Source organism: Indicator indicator, chromosome 9 (genome assembly GCF_027791375.1).
Source record: "Indicator indicator isolate 239-I01 chromosome 9, UM_Iind_1.1, whole genome shotgun sequence".
NCBI lineage: Eukaryota > Metazoa > Chordata > Aves > Piciformes > Indicatoridae > Indicator > Indicator indicator.
The window spans coordinates 4,257,300-4,276,555 of NC_072018.1; the positions used below are offsets into that span (position 1 = coordinate 4,257,300).

A 19,256-nucleotide genomic window follows, 5' to 3' on the forward strand; every position below is an offset into this window, starting at 1 on the left:
TGCAGCCAGTTCAAAAGGCTCTGACAGCACTTGTTTTCTTGTTCAGCATTTGTTTCCTCGGACTGTAATGTTTTACAGTTTAATACTGCCACAGGATCCTGTTGCAGCCCTGGCACCTGCAGTCCCATGCCTGGGGACGCAAAAAGAAAGACTTCTGTGACAGCCTCTTGCAGCTTCCAGAACCCTCTGAGTAAGGAAAAAGCATAAACAAGCTAAACACCCCCAACCAACCAAATTCTCACTGGACTTTCCTACAACACTGTGGTGTTTTTGCCATTACTGAGTTCTAATGCAGGTGTCAGCTACTGTGACTGTGTTGCCTGCCAAAATGACACCTTCTTCTCTGACAGGTAACCCACATAGTCACATTTTTTTATTCAGGATCGCTTTATTGATGCTGTTGGATTGAAATGCTTGAGGGACTTGATGCCAGCCGTGGCTGAAGAGGGTGTGTGCTCCTGCTCAGCTTAATTTATTAACAGTGTAAATAACCACAGAGGAGGGATTTATCAAACCATATGCAGGATGTGCTCTAATGAGCTGGGAGCAACTGCTCAGAATAACTGCTGGTGAAAGCAGGTTTTTGACTACTCAGGGGAAAAATATAATCCAAAATCCAAACAGCAGCAAGAGTAAGTCTGCTTAATAACTGTCACAATGTAAGGTGTAAAAGAGGCAGGCAGTACCCAGAGCGAGCTGGGTGTATCCCCCTCCCTGCCAGCCATGCGATTTGACTGCAGGGTAGAGACTAACTACTGAAAACACAAAAAAAAACTTAGGCAGTGGCAAGGAGCAGCATCACTTGGGGAGAGCCTGTGTTTGTTTGTTAGGTGTCTGTGACCATCCCTTGTGAGCATCTGCTCAGCGGAGCTTGGCACAGGAGCCAGGTTACTACAGGAACATTCTTGCCTCTGTGGTGATCACAACTAACTCAGAAGAATCCATCCCATCTTTACTGCTATGGACACGGTAAGAAATTATAAAATGAAATGTACCTTGTGCCAGGAGAACACGTGAGCTAAAATGTACCCAAAGTGTAGGTGGGAGGTAGGGAGGAAGAGGGAAGGAGGAGATTTTTGTGGATCAAAGTGCTCCAAACAGCTGAGGGGAGAAAAATAACCCCAAGAAACCCAACCCTTGGGATCAGAACTGCTTAGCAAATGCAATGCAAAAATGTCACTGCCTCTCTTCCTGAGCATCCCATTCCCCACTGAGGGTAGCAGGTTGACATCTGCATTGCTGCATGCCTCTGCAGTGCTGCCCTTGCAGCCAGTGGGTTTGAACCACCTAAGGCTCTTCTGAGTCTGCAGCCTTCATCTTCTGTGTCCCAGAGTATCACAGAGCTACTCTTCATCTGTGGCAGTCAGCTCTTTTGAAGGATTTATTTTCTTAGTCTCCATCAGACAAGGAGACATGTAAAAAGCAGAGCAGCAGGAGCTTATCCCACTTACAGCAGCATAGTTCCTTTGGGTAGGCAATGATGATAGGACCTGCCAGATTACAACAGCTCTTTATTTTACTCATATTATAAAACACCATTACAGGGCTTCAGTTAAACAGTGTTTACCTGCTTCAAATAATGAGCTTCGTTTTCCCCCTTTATTATAAACACTAACAAATTAACGTTATTTTCCATCAGCAATACCATAAAAACTTAGTCTAACTGGACATATTTCTCAGCAATCCCCTGATGCAAAAAAAAATCCTGAAGGATATGAAGTAGACCTCGATATTGTCTATACACTTAGTTTTAGATAAACTCATATCAAACCTCACCCATTCTGTGCATCACTCACTTATTACTGTGACCTTTCACTTGATAAATTAACGTCAGCATTGTGAAAATAGGCACAGCCACCTAGTTATTTTGCTGCTTTAGAAGGTATTTAATGATCGAACAGAGAGCTGCAAAATTACATGGATGCAAGGGTAAGTCATGTACACGGACATTTAAGATTTCCACAGGGGCCTTTCTGATTCCAAAGCTTTTATTTCCCCCACCCCCCACATTTTCAATGTCCTCTGGAAGCTTCCAGTTGCCTCTTTCTTTGAACACATGCCCAGGAAAAATGATGGTGTGCATATGTGTACTATACATTACATACCATATGTAATTTTTTTTATATATATGTAAGCAAATTTATGTAAGAAACTGAATGTACATATTGTATGCAATATATACATACACACAGGGAGCGATACCACAGGTGTGTCATATGCAGGAAGCTATAGCTAGGGGTAAATTCTTCCCTCTGATCTGTAAACGCTGCTCCTTCTGAGAACCAGGTGCCTTCCAGGAACCCTGCTGTTGGCAGTGTGCTCTATTCACTTCCAAAGACAGAAGCAAACCTGTTCCCCAACCTTGTAACTTTAGTGTGATTTGGCTCATGCCTCTTTACCTCCAGCTCACACTTTGAAACGGTCCCCTTTTGTCCTTGGGTTAAGTGTTACACTAAAGATGGCTGGCACTACAATTTATTTAGTATAATTTTGTACAATATATTCAGTATAATTTCGTATAATGAACAAGCAACCAGGAGCACTTCAAAAGCAGAAACCGTCGCATGGGGCCTGATGCTTCTGCTGTCAACACTGATTTCATCCCAGTGTGACTTGACTGTCCAATGAGGAACCTGTGAGTAGTGCAAGGCTGCTTGGCTTGGTTTTAGTGTCATTCACATGGACTAGGAGGAGGTTGGGCTGTTTATTTTGTATTTGGATTTGTAAAGGGAAGAACAGGCCTCTTATGGAAAGACAGAAGATAGATATTCACTAGCAGTTACAGCATAGGTTTTACATTAAGTGAAATGCATCCACTCTATAACCTTTAGGTTGTATTTCAAATTTGCCAGACAAAAGTTTACTTACTGAATGCATTTTTACTGCTATGTACCTGATCAACTAGAAGAACTCTTAAACATTTTAGATTAATATTAAAAATACTTCACAAAATCCTGAAACTAGTCACTGCTAAAAAGTAGATCTTGGATCCTGCAAAGATCTAAAGCACTTGCTTAAAATCAGCATTTTGCTGTGAGTGCATGCCTGGATATTTGCAGAATCAAGACCCTTGTTATTCCAAGGTTGGAGTTTGGGATCTCACACCTGAGAACAGGTAGTGGTTGCTACTATGAGTAATTCCCACTGAGGAGGATGTTCCATCTTGCAGCATTAGCCAGAGCAGGCCGAGGGGGAGAAAGACAAACTTCACTCATGTATGAAATATGAAGGTGGGGCTGACTCTTTACCAGCAAAAAATGACTGCCAACAAATTTTTCTACAGACACTACATTTGGTTTCCCACAAAGGCCAACTTTGCATGACACATTAATAACTTAGGCATATTTTTCTCATTAAATACATCTTTGTAACAAAAAATAACAAATCTCTTATTAAAAAAAAAAAGAAATTTGAAGTAAAAATCACTTTGGGACTGAAACTGCCTACTTCAAATTTCTCCTACAGCACTTTACTGACAGCCAGGTTGCAAACTCTAGGGAACAGCAGTCTGTGGTTGGAGATGACCAACCTTGGTCATGCAGCCTCATCTTACACTGCTGTAGTGCATCTGGGTATGGAGAGCAGCAGATGCAGTTCTGCACACAGGTTTCCAGAAATCCTGCAGCTCATTCTTGATAGGCTCATTCTGCTGTAAGAGGGCAAATTGATTTAAGTAGCCCAAATTAAAACCAAACCAACAAAACCTGAAACTTGTGCTTGTAGAATGCCCTGACCCTGTTTGCAAAGCACTTCCCTGTGCCACCAGGCTTTGGCATGGCTTTGCCTTCCTTATTGCGCTTGTTGACCTAGTCTGCAGCTGACGTTTCTGTGGCCTAAGTGTTGGTGTGCACATTGTGTAAGTGTATCTAGTAAAGGTTGAGCCCAAAGGGGAAAGTTCCACTGAAGTCAATGATACAGAAGAAGCTGTTAGACATTCCAAGACCTCTCCAGCCTAACCTCTTTGTGATTCCCTCTCTCACAACAATTTTTTTTAATGTGCCCATTATCACCAACTGCCAATGCTAAAATTCACTTTTTTTTTTTAAATATAAACAACATTTACCACAAAAATATGAAGGGAAAAGCCATTGACTTCTTTGCAGGTTATTAACTATTCGTATGACACAAAAGAAAAATCCTTTACAGTCACAAACTGTACATAGTATTTAGCAGGGGACAGTATAGTTGTGGTTTCGAGTTAAAAAAATGATTGCTTCAGTGGTAGTTAAAATAATTATTGACAAGATGTAAGACTCTAAACTCAAAGAAGTGTGATAATTTGGTTACAGAGATGATCATTGTCATATGTCTAACAAACACAGAGGTTTGGATAGCAGAAAGGTGAGTAGAGGGATCTGGAGAGGGAAAGACACTGTCATGCAGAACAGCACTAGTTCTTGCTCAGTATACTCTTCAGGCTTCTCTCCACTGCTTCATCTAATTCTTCTTCCAGCTCTTCCTTCTTGGACATGGCCAGTTTGGACTGGTAATCTTTTACTATTTGGTCTATATATGGTGCGCTCTGAGTCCCGTGCAGCATCAGTGTCCACTCCTTCAGCATGCCCCGCTGCGGCAGACTGCCCACAAACCCGATCTCTAGCACCCAGCTGCCTCGGGGGTCTTCTCCCCAAGTGTGTGTGGTCATGAAAGGCCATTTGTCAAAACCCACCTTGGAGTCGTCATCCCTGGGGCGCCGGCTCAGTAGAATGGACTTTGTTCCCATGGGTGAGGTCATGTTGATGTTGAGGTCTCCTCGCCTGGTGGAATTCACAGTTATCACTGCTTGGACGTGTTCAAGGTATCGGACGAAGTTTTCCTTCCCCTCACAAGCATCGGTTTTAAGCGTTAGGACCAGCTTGCCACTTGGTGGTATCTTTCTGCAGATCAAAAGATAATTAAGCAAATTAAAAGGATATGCACAGCATGGTCTGGCTTGTGCTGAAACTGCTAGGTTTTGGTGCCTCACAGAAAAACACCAACCATTTGCCTTACTAATACGAAGGGGAAAGTAAGGAGATAATCGCCACAGACTTAGCCAGAAAGAGAACATTCTCTTGGTGGAAAATTATATCAAAACCTTAATTTGAAAATACATTACGTCATATACTCCTAGAGGAAGGGAGAAGGAAGACAATTCAGAGGTACATACTGCTATTCAAGAAGCATTACCATGCATTAAATGGCTTTTGCTATCGCTGCTGCACTGGGTAACTACATAATAAAGTCCATGTTCAGGAGAGGAACCATAAACAGTCAGTCATGTCAAGCAGTCACCTCAAAGACAGCAGCAAATAAATGTCTGTTCAGAGTCAGAGGAGCCAGCTCCACCTACTTTAGGTGCAGTTGCACTCAAGCCTGCCTCCTCATTCTGATAGGGAAGCCAGCACTAACACAGGGTACCAGTGTCAGCTCATCTGGGAACTGTTTTTCTATAAAAACTGCTCTCCTTGAAATGCTCCAGTACTGCAGCACCCAGACACACACAGAGCAAAGAAGTTGCACTTGTTCACTGAGTTGCCAAGCTACTGCACCTTGAAGTCATAACATGTAGACATGGCTCTTTGGGCCATGGTTTAGTGGGCCAAGGTGCTGGTGGATTAACAGTTGGAGTTCACCACCTTAATGATTTTATGATTCTAAGTTTCTTGGTTATTATAATTCAAGTTCTTTTGAAAGCAGATGCACAATCAACTGAAGGATGTCTGTCCCAAATATTAACAGGAAGCTAGACCCATAGGTGAAACACAGGCCTAGTCCTGCTATGTTTGTTTTGCAAGGACCTTGTTCCCAAAGGGAACCCAAATCCCTGCTGCCAGCACATGGGGCTCCTTTGCTGGAGATGCAATGCAGGAAGTTAGTGGCCAAGAGGAGAAAATTGCTTTATGTCTGGGCCCTGCAGTTGTTCACAGCTGACAATGTTCTGTCAGCAGGACAAAATACACAGAAAAGGAAGCAACACTACACTGGTCAGTGCTCTTTGCTCCCCATGTGCTGGGCACCCACCTTGAGGTCACTTCCTGTGTGTCTGAGGAGAGCTGGGTCATAGCAGTGTTTCCACAGAGTGACTCCAAGGCTGCCAGGACAAGGTGAGAGCATGCTGGGAGATGCTCTGTCAGAGGAAGCCAACAGCCACTATGGCTGGGCAGTCCCAGTCGGGATCTCAGGGCAGGCCTGAAGGTACCTGGCCCAGGGGCAACACCCTGCCAGTAGCTGAGGCTGCAAGTGCCCCTTGGGGTCAGCATGCAACTGGCCCTTACCACTTGCCCCAGAAACTGGCTGGCAAACCATACAGAAGGTATAAACAAAAAGTCTCTGCATCTTCACCCTCCGTGTCCTGCAAGCAGTGCAATGCCAGAAAAATTCCTTGGAAGATGAGAATTACTGAAATCATTACATAAGTCAGACACAGACTGAGTTTGTCATTACTACTTCTGGTGGCTTCTCCATGATCTTGGTTTTACACTAAAATAAAAAGGAAAGCCCCTTCTAAAGGGCACTGCCCACACTGTGATAATTACTACCGTCTTTTCAGGAGAAATGGGTGCCAGCCTTTTCCCTTAGCTAATGGAATACTGCATTCTTTGGAGAGCAGTTTATTCAAGGCTAGCTTTCAGGAATTCTCTTTATGAGATGAGCACCAGGTATTACAGGTCAGTTACTCACAAATTGGCTCAGGCCAGTCCCTGCCCACTTTTTTTATAGAGTACTGCCCTCCTGGAAGTACTTGCAGAGTAGAAAAAACATTCAGGTCCAACAACACTTACCTTAGACTGAAAACCACTGTGTTGTCCTGAATCTCATGGATGTCCTGGAGCAGAGGCTGGTATAACGTAAATGTTGTATAGCTAAAATATTTCAACATACAATACCCTCAAGATCTGTGTGCCAAAGCACAAGGAAAACACACTAGGTGGCAGCTGAGAGGTGAAGGATCATAATCTCAGTTGCACCTTCCTCTAAGTATTTGAATTTATTTTGTCTCACAGCAGTCTCATACACTGGACACAGCTTTGTCAAACAATGCTTCAAATTCAGAGAGCTATGATAAGAACTATCTTCTCTAGTAAATGAGAGAGGACAGCACAGTGTGAGTCTCTTCTACCTATCAACACCAAAACCCAACAAAATAAGAGCAGTGTTATCACTCCACCTGCTTCACAGACAGCCTGACAACTGCAGGAGGTTTTTCTCTCCACTTTCTTAAGTACTGCAGTGCAAAAGTTACATCAGCTCTCTAAAACGTGAGAAAAGGCTTGCCCTGTTCATCCCTCTCCTATTAATCCAGATCCAGTACTCTCTGCTCCACTAGGCTCATGACTGTAGCCCATTGCCAATTTCCTCAAAGAAACAAAAAGAACCAGGGGTAGTGGAAAGTGCCTGACACCAAAGCAGCAGAAGAGAAGATGGATCTCTTATTCCCTCACAGTGTATTGCTGCCCATTTTATGGATATATAAGTATATATGTATGTATATATCTAGGCTATCTACATCCTGGCCGGTATTCAGGAAGAATGTGTCCAGCAGGAATAGAAGAGTGATTGTCCACCTGTACTCCACACTAGTGAGGCAACACCTTGGGTACTGGTTTAGGGGCCCTCGCTACAAGAAAGACATTGAGGTGTGGGAGCAGGTCCAGACAAGGGAAACGAAGCTGGCAAGGTGTCTGGAGAACAGGTCTGGTGAGGAACAGCAGAGGGAATGGAGGTTGTTTAGCCTAGAGGAGAGGAGGTTGGAGTGAGGTGAGGGTTGGTCTCTTCTCACTAGTAACAAGTGATATAGGATGAGAACAAATGACCTCAAGTCGCACCAGAGGAGCATTAGGCTGAATATTAAGAGAAACTTCACTGAAAGGGTTCTCAAATGCTGGAGTAGGTTGCCCAGGGAGGTGGTTGAATCCCCATCTCTGGAGGGGTTCAAAAATACAGAAATGTAGTTCTAAGGGACTTGGTTTAGCACCAGACTTGGTAGAGTTAGACTTGATGATCTTAAAGGTCTTTTCCAACAGAAGTGACTCTATGATACTGTGCTTCTATATCAAAAACACACTCACTTTTGCATGGTGTAGTACCCTGTTAGAGATGTGCAGGGAGACCTAACTGCTCTCTAGAAGTGCACTCCCATGCTCTTGTTCCTCAGCTAATGGACTAAATCTTCTTTGTATCTTCCTGAAACAGCCAGATCAGAATTATTTTTTTTTTGTCTTTAATTTCTGCTAACCCCACAAAAATCTCTTTTCATGGAAACTTCTCATTGCTATCATTTCTACATGCAGCACTTTAAATACTGATGACTTTTCTAGGTTGTCAGTTCTTTTCCTGGCCAGTTTCTGCTACTTGCCAACGGTGCTCTGGTACACACCCCTGTATCAAGCACTCACCTCCTTAAATCTATAACTGCATTTGAAATATACAAGTATCCATACTTGCATAGAATATATATAGGTATAAAATACAGAATAGCTATGGGCAATGTTGCTCCAGCAAAGGCTAAACTAGAAAATTAACACAATTATCCATGGCAGAAGTACAAGTGTAGTTTTCATTTCCAAGCAACCTCTGGAGATGCTGGGATTTAACTAGTTCTGTTTGCAGTGTAATTCAAGAAGATAGATGTTGCAAGTCTCAATGCTTATTATCTCCTCTCTGTGATGTCTTCCTTGGGCAACATGAATATTCTAACATATTATAAATGTGTTGGGGGCACCCACACAGCACATTGAGGTTACACTGAGTGAAGTGAGGAGGCCTGGGGGGTGACTGACTTGGTTGAACTTTACATATCTTTATGCTCGAAGCACAAAGCCTGTTCTTTGTGCCGCTCTCCAAAGACAGCAATAGAAGGCAGTGCATTTCTCATCTCTGGAGCTTGTTGGGCACTGACAGCTATAGGGAAGCTTTACTGCAGTTCCAGATCCCTGGAACCCTGCACCATCACCTCTGCTCTTCTATCCATTCAACAGCCAAAACAGGACAGATAAACAAAGACAGAAGCCTAAGGACTGCATTAGCACTTGCCCAGCTCTGGCTCAGTCTGTTGCCAGAATCTACTACATTGTCTAATACATGGGGGCAAGCCTATGGAAAGACACTTCCTCTCTTCCTCTAACTAGGGATGATCCCCACTTCAAGAAATGGGGTTGCACTAGGATGAATATTTGTCTGCATTTAAATTATGAACAAACTAGAGGTACTCAAAGTTAGCTTCAGCACTTGTTTGTTTCCTACCTATGAGCGTGTGTAAAGCCAGATAAATGAAAACAACTCTCTCTGCTGTAAAACCTTGGATCCTGCAAAGACAAACGCATCTAGAAGGCTGGGAACAAAGTTACTCCTTGCTTGGCTGAGCTATGTGTCAAGGTGGCATTACTGGTTTAGCTTTCTTCTTCCAACAGTATCATGATATTTTCCAAAATGGCACAGAAAAGTCAAATTTCAAATGGTACAGACACAAATTTGCCATCATTAGGTTAGAATTTCAAATAAATAAATTGAACTATAGCTGTTACAGTCAATTAGTATTAATTCATTCCCTTGTTGACTCATTCACTTTAGCACATGAAGGTAAATCAGAAAATAATTTGACTACCTAGCTTGCAATTAGAGATTTGAAGAACATAAACCAAACACAATTAAATGCTGCAGTGTTCAAATTGAATCACTGGTACCTGTAGATGGTTGTTCCAATCTCCTGGAGATAAAATTGCCTACTGCAGTATATCACAAGGAGGTATGACCTGGCTGATAGCTATTTCATGTGGCAGCAGTTCTTATCTAATTTACAGTACCAGCCTCCCAGATTTTCTCTTGTGCACAGGCTCCTTATTCATAGAAACTTTGGCACAAACATACCTGTAAGTACCCAGAGGAAGTGGATGTTGCTATTAGAACTGCTGATACTACCAGCACCTGGTAGCTATTTCATGTGGCAGCAGTTCTTACCTAATTTACAGTACCAGCCTCCCAGATTTTCTCTTGTGCACAGGCTCCTTATTCATAGAAACTTTGGCACAAACATACCTGTAAGTACCCAGAAGAAGTGGATGTTGCTATTAGAACTGCTGATACTACCAGCACTTGAAGGGATCCTACACGAAGGCTGTAGAGGGACTTTTCATAAGGGTGTCTAGCAATGGGACAAGGGGGAATGGTTTGAAGCTGAGGGAGAGTAGGTTGAGACTGGGTCTTAGGAAGAAGTTCTTCAGTATGAAGGAGGTGAGACTCTGAAATAGGCTGTCCAGGGAGGTTGTGGATGCCTCCTCCCTGAGGGTGTTTAAGGCCAGGCTGGATGAGGCCTTGAGTAGCTGAGTCTATTTGAGAGGCATCCTTGCCCACGGCAAGGAGGTTGGAGTAGATGATCTCTGAGGTCCCTTCCAAGCTGAGCCATTCTGTGATTCTATGATACTAACAATGATGATACAGATAAGCTGTAGAAGGCACACCTCCAGCAAACCAGCAGCTGGAATAAACTACAGGTAGTTCATTATATCAACTTACTTACTGAAGTACGTGGAATGCTACTGATAATTGTGGATGTCATTATGTTTCTTTGACTATGTAAGCCTTTGCCAAGGTTATATGCATGCCTGCCGTCTCCTACTTGCCTGGAAGAAGCCAAACACACACTATGCACATATACCATTCACTTACTCAGGTTCCTGTATAGATCCTCCAACACAATGGAATCTCTCAGGAACAGTCTTCCAGTCTTTTGCCATCTTCACCATGGCTCCAGCGTCTAGGACACCATAGCCAAACAAATGGTTGAATTCCAGCCCAACGCCGTTTCTCCGCCACTGATGAACTTCATCGTGAAGCTGGTTTCTCTTGGATGTGAGCACTGTCAGATGCTGCATGTCTCTCCATGTCAGATCCAAGCTGTGGAAGAGCAAAATGGAAAAGAAACATTAGGGTATCTCCAAGCATATATCAAAGACAGTGTGTTTGGTCAAGCCTTTTGGTAAAAATTGCTTCTCTGAATCACACAGAAATTGCATCTACACACATAACAAATAACGAAGTTGCTCTTTATATTTCAGTGGGAAGAATGCGTTTTAATTGTATAGCACTCCCCCAAAATAGTTTCTGATTGTTTCCCTGTTCTTAAAAACAACTGCTTTCTGCTACATGTTATAGATCCACTGTGCTGTCTTTAAGCTAATGAAACACGTAGGGCATTCTACTAGATCCCGGGAAGTATGCAAAAGGAAGAGGATGATGACATGATTCCACCTAGCCTTCCTCAGAAATCTTGCCCTCTTTTCCTTGCCACCTTTTCCTGCTTTCCCATGGACTTTCCAGGGTTCCCCAGAGAAGCCTTGATCTGGTGAAGCTGATGAGCTGTAAGAGTCAAGGTTTTCTTAATTTTGGCAGTCAGAGAATATGGTTACATGGGCTGTGGGTGGCCGTAGGCTTGTACTCTAAGGTATAGTAGAGTTTTGTCACCCACACTGCACTAGCACTGATGGATACAGTGAAGTAACATTTGACTAGATATGATGCTCATTTTTCATCAGCAGCTCTTGTCTTCCTAGATTTGCAGTGATTATGATGACAGGAAGGACACTTAGTAGTTATTATTCTGGAAGCTTTAGCTATTTCAGTTGGTTTATGATGAACTCTTTCAACACTACAATATGCCTGATTCCAAGCCTCAAGCAAAAGGATAAGCTTTTCAGCTCTCTGTGCCCCAAGTTACAGGCATGTGTGCATGCAGGGTATGCACCAGAACAGCCAAGTACTGTCATTTTTCCAAGGTGACACAAGACAGCTGAAAATCAGGTTATCACCTTCCTCATTCTTACTGAAACCTTTTAAGAGCTGCTACATATCTTAGACCTGCAGTTTCACAGAGTGCTCTGGCTTTACAGACTTGCTGGACATATATTGTGTATGAGCAGGCAGCAGTAGTCATCTGCATGAGAAATGGTCTACTGGCTCTGTGAAGGCTGCTGTAACTCACCCAGGGTGGTTCTGCACACCAAAATGGAGGTTTAATAGAGCCAGCCTAGAAGGAGATACGAGACAGTGACAGTTCTCTCTCTCTTCCCCCCCCCTTTTTCATAGAATAATTTTGGTTGGAAAAGACCTTTAAGATCATTGAGTCCAATGGTCCTCTACCTCAACAAAGCCTGGTACTAAACCATGTCCCTCAGCACCACATCTCTGTGTTTTTAAACCCCTCCAGGGACAGGGATTCAACCACCTCCCTGGGGAGCCTGTTCCAGGAGCTGCAAACACTTCCAGTGAAGAAGTTTCTTCCAATATCCAACCTAAACCTGCCATGGCACACCTTGAGACTTTTCTCAGCAAAAGCTGGAGACTCAATTGTAAACCAGGGCTATTAGTTTAATTTCTGCTCATGGTAGTTTGGTAGGAGTAATTCCTGTCTCCATGGATAGCCCAAATGAAGAGATCTCTGCCAGATCTTTGTCCTTTTGCATACCATTGATGTACCTCATGCTCACTTCAGGTTTAGCCTGGAGAAGAGGAGGATCAGGGGAGACCTTATTGCTGCCTACAACTTCCTGAAGGGAGGTTGCAGCCAGGTGGGGATTGGTCTCTTCTCTCAGGCAACCAGCACTAGAACAAGAGGACACAGTCTCAAGCTGCCCAGGGGGAACTTTAGGCTTGATCTTAGAAAGATGATCTTCACAGAAAGAGAGATTGCTCATTGGAATGTGCTGCCCAGGGAGGTGGTGTGGTTGATGTCCCTGGAGGTGTTTAAGAAAAGACTGGATGAGGCACTTAGTGCCATGGTCTAGTTAATTAGATAGGGTTGATGATTGGTTGGACTTGATGATCTTGAAGGTCTCTTCCAACCTGGTCGATTCTGTGATTCATGGTTACTGAAGCTCTGTACTGAATAAATGCTGTCTTCACTTCATCAAATAATTTGACACAAAGTAAAAAGATGGCATAAACGATTGGAAGGAAAACTTTTCCTACTTGTTAGAAAAGCAGATAATGAAGCAAGATATACAAGAGGTCTCAGACAAGAGTCTGACAAATTGAAGGAAAGTAAATCTGCCTGTGGCTATTAAACAGGTTAGGCTGACCGCTCACTCTTGTCAAAGCTGCTGTTGAACGATTGCTCTTAATGCCCATGTGTTGTACCCTCCCCATAGTGCCTGTCACTGCAGACACTCTGTAGCACAGGATGAACTCAGCCTCTCCCTCCAAACGGTGCTGGAGAAAACAAACCTCTGGAAGCAGTGGATGGAGAGGACACAAAAAGTGAGTCATCCACGATGTAGCTGCTCTAAGGCTTTGGCAAGACTGTTGCTCCATCCCTAAGGTACCATGCATGCCACTACTGTATCAGGCAGCTTGTTTTCTGCTCCTGATAGTCCCTTGCCACAGCCAGCCAATTTCTATGAGGAACAAGATGAAACAAACCACAGGCCCTCTCCTCCCTAGAGCTCACAAGGAATTTCTCAACAGCATACTTAGCCTCCAGGGCCAAGGCAAACACTCCGGCTGCTTCCGGGGCAGCTGCAGACGTTCCTGAGTGACGCAGGGTGCAGTTGCCATACAAATCTGTTGTAGCCTGCAATGATATTAGAATTAATTAAACCAACCAGTTCATTTTCCTTGCAGCAACAGACTCAGAAAAATACAGAAAGTGGAGTTAGTGGCCTTGCTCTCCAGCGTAACTGCGTGTTTGTTGCTAAGGTCTGTTTTCTTCTTTAGAATAGTGCATCAATTTAATAACACAGTGAGACACAGTTACAGAGGTAACTATAAATCAGGGTGCAGTAAATCACTGCTCATTACCACTTAGAATTCATAAACTCCTATAGGTGGCACTGATTTCATATAAATACAATTTAACCTAATGCCTTAAATTCCCTTGTGGTTGTCAGAAGGATTTGAAACTCGAATTGTTAACAGCATTGAGCCTTCTAACAACTGGGTAACTCCAGAACCAAACAACAGTACCAGGCTGCTATCTTCTCTGCAATTAGTCACTAGGAGGGACCAGAAGGAAACCTTAGAAACACATTTTATGATGATAATTACACAAGGTGACACAGCTCATCTTGACTAATATCAGCACAGCATTGATCTCAAGACAAAGCTCAGTATTTTTCCACCTGCTACTGCATTAGGGCAATTAGCATTATACAGCATGTCTTTGGGATATGAGACAGGCCATGGAAAATGTGTAACAGCTTTTGGCAAAAACTAACACCAAGTTACTGCACCTGAATTTCCCACTCTGTGAATGAGACTATGTCCAGGCTAGTCTGAGGGTGCTGAAGAGAGAGTGGAAGATAATAATCCCAGCTGCACTAGAACAGATAGTGCATTATTTTCCAGCTGTAGTTATGGCCCTGAAGAGGACTGGAGTATGATGTTCTGCACTGCTCGCTAGGAGACTGAGGGTGATCTGACCCCCCACATTTCCTCTGTGGGTGATTAAAAGTCTTTCTGCTCTAAGCAGCTTGCAGTACAGCAGAAGTCTGGTTCATGACTGCTCTGGCAACGTGAGCAACTATGATCACAGATGTTGATGCTTTTAATTTAGGTTTTTACAGTGATCTTTTTTCACCCTGTTCCCCATAAAGAGTGTAACTGAACTTCTAAGTCTGATTTCTGCTAAAGGGAAGTACCTACTAAATAAAGCTCCAGGAGACAGAAGAGGATTGCAGCTCTCAATACACATCTCCTGTTGACAGTTTTGGCACCATCACGTACCACAGATGAGAAAATACCCGTCTCAGCAGAGAACCATCTGCTGCTCCAAAGCAGGCAGAGTTGTAATAGGTTGTGGGAGTGCACAAAGACAGCAGCAACAGCACAATAATATCTTGACTCACCACGCCGGCTTCTGGATTTCTCTTCCTCCCGTTGCTAAAGGTGGAGGCTAAGGTTGAAGAGCAGCTTTCATCATAGAGAGCTGTCCGTCCGTCGTTTATAGCAGAATTGATGGAGATTGTCCACATGCTGGATGCATAACCATCACAGTTACAGTCATCATAGCTGCCCCCATCTCCAGAGGCCCAGACATAGATACTGCCTTTGCCACCCCGGCCCTGGGGGAGGGAAAAATCCACCCACTGGTTAAATTGCAAACAGGAGAGAGCAGCTCTTTTAAACTGCACAGCTCATTTGTAAAGCTGGGCATCTATAAAAGAGGAAACACACTCAAACAAAATACACATCAGCCTTAAGCCGAAGGAACATGGACTCCTGCAGGTTAGCTAGCAGCCACAGCCCATTCTGCAACATTATGCACACAGAGCACTTCCATTTATCTCCTGTTTCACTGGACACCCTGAAGGCTCCTGTGCCCAGCTGCTAAGACATTTTCTGGCCTCATTAGCATTTGTTGTTGAGGTCTAAATGCTATAAGGAAGGCATTGCTTTAAAAGTGACATAGGTCATCACACACACTGTGTTTGCAAGACACAATTAGGTTCAAGCAATGGCTAAGAATTCTTTGCAACTGAACATCTTTTTCCCCTCTGTAGATTTTCCTCCACAGGTATCACATACTCAAGCTGGTTTTGGTTTTTTTATAAAGGAAAGAAATACATACTCTCTTCTCAACTTCCTGATAGGCAAGGAGCAGGAATGCACCGACTCGGCTCCTTCTCATCCCATTGAATTCTGAGATGGTTTCGGTTGGAAAAGACCTCTAAGATCCAAGGTCCAACTGTCATCCTAAGACCACCATGACCATTAAACCATGTCCTGAAGTGCCACATCCACACGTTTCTTGAATGGCTCCAGCAATAGTGACTCCACCACCTCCCTGGGCAGCCTGACCACTCTTTCAGGAAAGAAATTTTTCCTAATATCCAACCTAAACCTCTCCTGGCACAGTTTCAGCCCAAGCTGCAAAGTATTATACCCATGGGCAGGATTTATGGCAGAATGGCAGAAAATGGGTCTGACAGATGGCTGCTGAGTAGGAAGGGGAATTCACATAGGGACTGAAACTGGGGATTGGGTTTGTTGGTGGAATTGGCCTGCTGAGTGCTGCTGGGCACAGGTTTTATGCATGTAATTACTGTTATGTGAGAATGGCCTCAGGATATCACTTCTACAACAGTCCCAGCCACAAGTGTGGCTTGCTGTTAAATCCCATAATTCCCCTCCTAAGACTCTAATTACAGTTGCCTTTCCTTCTTAGCCAGTACTGGAAAGAGGAGCAAACAGTGCTGGAACAAACTGAGAGCAGCTCAAATGCACTGTTTGCAGTGATGCTTAAGACTTGCTGCTCACATCTCCCACAGCCAGGCCTGCAGTAGTTGGAAAATTTGCCCAAGCTACATGTTCAGTGGCTGTCCTCAGGCTGTCCTGTGGCTTCAGGGTAAGCGAATTTTCAGTTCTCCAGAGGACAAATAAACCCAGAAACATCCCAGTGGTATGAACTAAGTGTTGTATTTAAACTAAACTGAAAGCTGCTATTTGCTGTAAATTTAGGCCAAAAAGAAAAAAAAAAAAGTCTGGGTAAGGTGGTAGTAAGACACTACAAACTCCAGAGGAAGCCTGGAGGAAGCATCAAGAGAAGACCAGGGAGAGAGAGTAACATCTATTTTAAAGAGTCACTTTCCTTGATAACTCTGTTGAAACCTGCTTGTTGCCCCCCATAAAGCAATGCCCAGTGCAGCACCCACACTGCTGAGCCATCTGAAGGTCTGTCTCACTCAGAGCTGAAAATGGATCTTGATGCATTTAGTACTAGCTCAAGAGCAGCCCACTTCTCAGTGCAGGCTAAATCAGAAGTAAACCTTGGTCAAGGCTATATGCTTAGAAAGTTACAGACAGCTACTGAGAAGTTCTCTTTGCAGAAACAGCAGGTTTTCTATATCCAGTGTCATTCATGGGATGTTCTACTACTGGCAAAAAAAACCAAAAAACAAACAAACCTGAAAAATTCTGTTATCCCTTTTCTCATTTTCTGAAGAGCTTAATCCCAGAAAAACTTCTTTACTAAAGTGCCCTGTAAAAGTGTGCTGGCAAGGGACTGCAGCCTAACTCACTTCATGTAACTTCAGGCACAGCTTGAACCTTCTTGTTTGTTCATCATGTTTGCTGGGTTAGTGCTAAGCCAGTGTTTCTCCAAGTTTTGATTGCTGGATCACACCATAGAGATAAAAATGGGTGGGATTTGACAAATGAATCTCTTCCAGCTTCCCTGACCTTTCACATCAAGGCTGGCAAGTGCCCCTCTAACAAGGCACAGCCTCTGCCTTGGCTCCTCTAGTTTACCCATCCAGCCTGGCCATTGGGGTTGTGAAAGGTGGATGGAAGGAACAGTTTTTACAGCATGTTCCTGATGACCTTTGACTTTGGCATTAATCTCTCAGTCACAGGACCAGGACTAACAGTTTCCAATCAGTACAAGCTAAAAACACAGAACAGACTCCTGCCCTGAAAAGCCCAAGTGCCAGGGAATGACAGCATCAGGACATTAGTAAGTAGATGGGCTCAGGATAAGAAGAAAAAAAGAGCAGCCCCTGACTGTGATGAGGTTTTTTTTCAGGATAAGGACAGCCAAATGGTTTGTTGATGCTTATGGACTGTCCCATGTCTAAGGAAGAAAATGCAGCTGAAGCTACATTTGGGGGAAAAAAAAAAAAAAAAGAAATTCAAAAAAATGACAGAACTGGAAGTTGCTTTCTGTAACAAATTCAAGGCACATATAAGCATCTTTCTTTTTCTGGTGACATGATAGCTGTTTTGTAATTCCTCCCCTTAAGAACACAGAAGTGCTTCAGCATCTGCTATGTAATTTAATAGCAATTTATGTATCTGCAATAGTCAGAGACAGGCTGGTATTCCAGGAAAAGCAAAAAATCCTACAGCTTTTTCAAGTCTTTGCCATGAGTCCTTTTGACTTATGAATAGGATTCAATCAGTTTCCAACCCTTATTAATTTTAACCTCATTTTGCTCTGAAAAGAACATTTCTTTCTCATCAGGAGTGAAGTATTTGAAAATCCTTGTGTATTTTGTAATTAAAACCTACACCCTTCAGTAATGATTGCTAATTATCTCAGGAGGTGTAGTTTGGAGATCAGATAGGAAATGTGACATTGCCATCGTGCCCTTAAGGCTGGGGCATGCCAAGGCAAGGAGGGATGGCAAAATGCCTGCTGTCATGACTTGGCTGGGAGCACAGAGTTGGCCTACCAAGGCCTCCAGCAGCCTCCACAGAGACCTTGCTCTGCATTGGTCTCTGACCACTCCTGTGCACGAGCAGTTCCAGCCATGTGGCACAAGCCAGCTGGAAGCAGTGAGTCCTTGGCATTGCTGAGCGGCTGCTCATCCTTGGGCTGCCAGGGCTTTCTGGAGCCTGCGTCACTGACATGGTGCCAGCTGGATGGTCCATGGAACCCTCACTCTCCTGGCTCCTCCAGCTCACCCTGCATCTGCCAGGCTGATCTGCCCAATCTGGTAGCCTGTGACTTTCTGTATACCTTTATTCCTTTAATATACTGGTTTCTTGGGGAGTGCTAAAAGCTAGGCAAAATCTAGGCACTTAGCACTTCCACGACACCCAGACCCTTCCAAAAGCCAGGAGTTACTGTACCATGTACCTGGAAAAGCCCAGGATGTCTGGCCTGCCTAGAACACCCACATGGAGTTCAGTGCAGAAGAAACAGCAGCTGGGTTATCCTGTTCCAATTCACCACTGCTCAAGGTGGTATCCCTTCAGGCTTTCAATGGAGAAAGAAAAAAGGCCATTTTGGCAGGATCAAGAACTCAGCTGCTATACAGAGGACAACTGTCACCTGGAACCACGTTTCCATTGTTTTCCTCCCTTTCATATTTTCTTGTCTTCAATAGTGAGCTGTCTCGTTCCTCCTAGCAGATTTCTGAAACTGTTTGGGGTCAAGTAATAATAATCCAAATACAAGAGACTGCTGTGTAAGAAATTCTTAAAGAACTAAGCCCTGTAATTGTAAAATCATAATAAAAGCCTTTATGTAACTTACTCTAGACTTGGTCAGAGAAGACTACTGAACTTCTATCCACCAGCCCTCAATTAACTGTGCAACTGTTAGTACTTCCTTTGGCTAAAAATAATGCTTGAGTCATTTTCTAAGTCTAAATTACTGTTGAAACTGGATGGACTTCTGTTAGCCAAGAGAAATGAAGGGGAAATTACAGTTTTGATGAAGAAAGGCAGCATGAGGTTTCAGTCCAGCAGGGAAATGGGGAGAGAACTTCATAAAGGTTGAGACAAAACCTTTTAATTATCCATTCCCTTTTTTGTTGGATTCTGGGTTGCGTAGCACAAGT

At 43.6% G+C, this 19,256-nt stretch overlaps 1 protein-coding gene across 1 annotated transcript in view; it reads right to left on the reverse strand.

The window, feature by feature from the left end:
• Positions 1 to 4,390: 4,390 nt before the first annotated feature.
• The window catches only part of PCSK2 (proprotein convertase subtilisin/kexin type 2), a 114,775-nt gene continuing 99,909 nt past the window's right edge, over positions 4,391 to 19,256 (reverse strand). The window contains exons 9-12 of the mRNA XM_054383411.1: positions 14,820 to 15,035; positions 13,446 to 13,546; positions 10,648 to 10,875; positions 4,391 to 4,877 (exon numbers count right to left, since the gene is read on the reverse strand). Of these exons, the coding sequence (XP_054239386.1) occupies positions 4,391 to 4,877; positions 10,648 to 10,875; positions 13,446 to 13,546; positions 14,820 to 15,035 (1,032 nt within the window). The remainder of the gene's footprint in view (positions 4,878 to 10,647; positions 10,876 to 13,445; positions 13,547 to 14,819; positions 15,036 to 19,256) is intronic.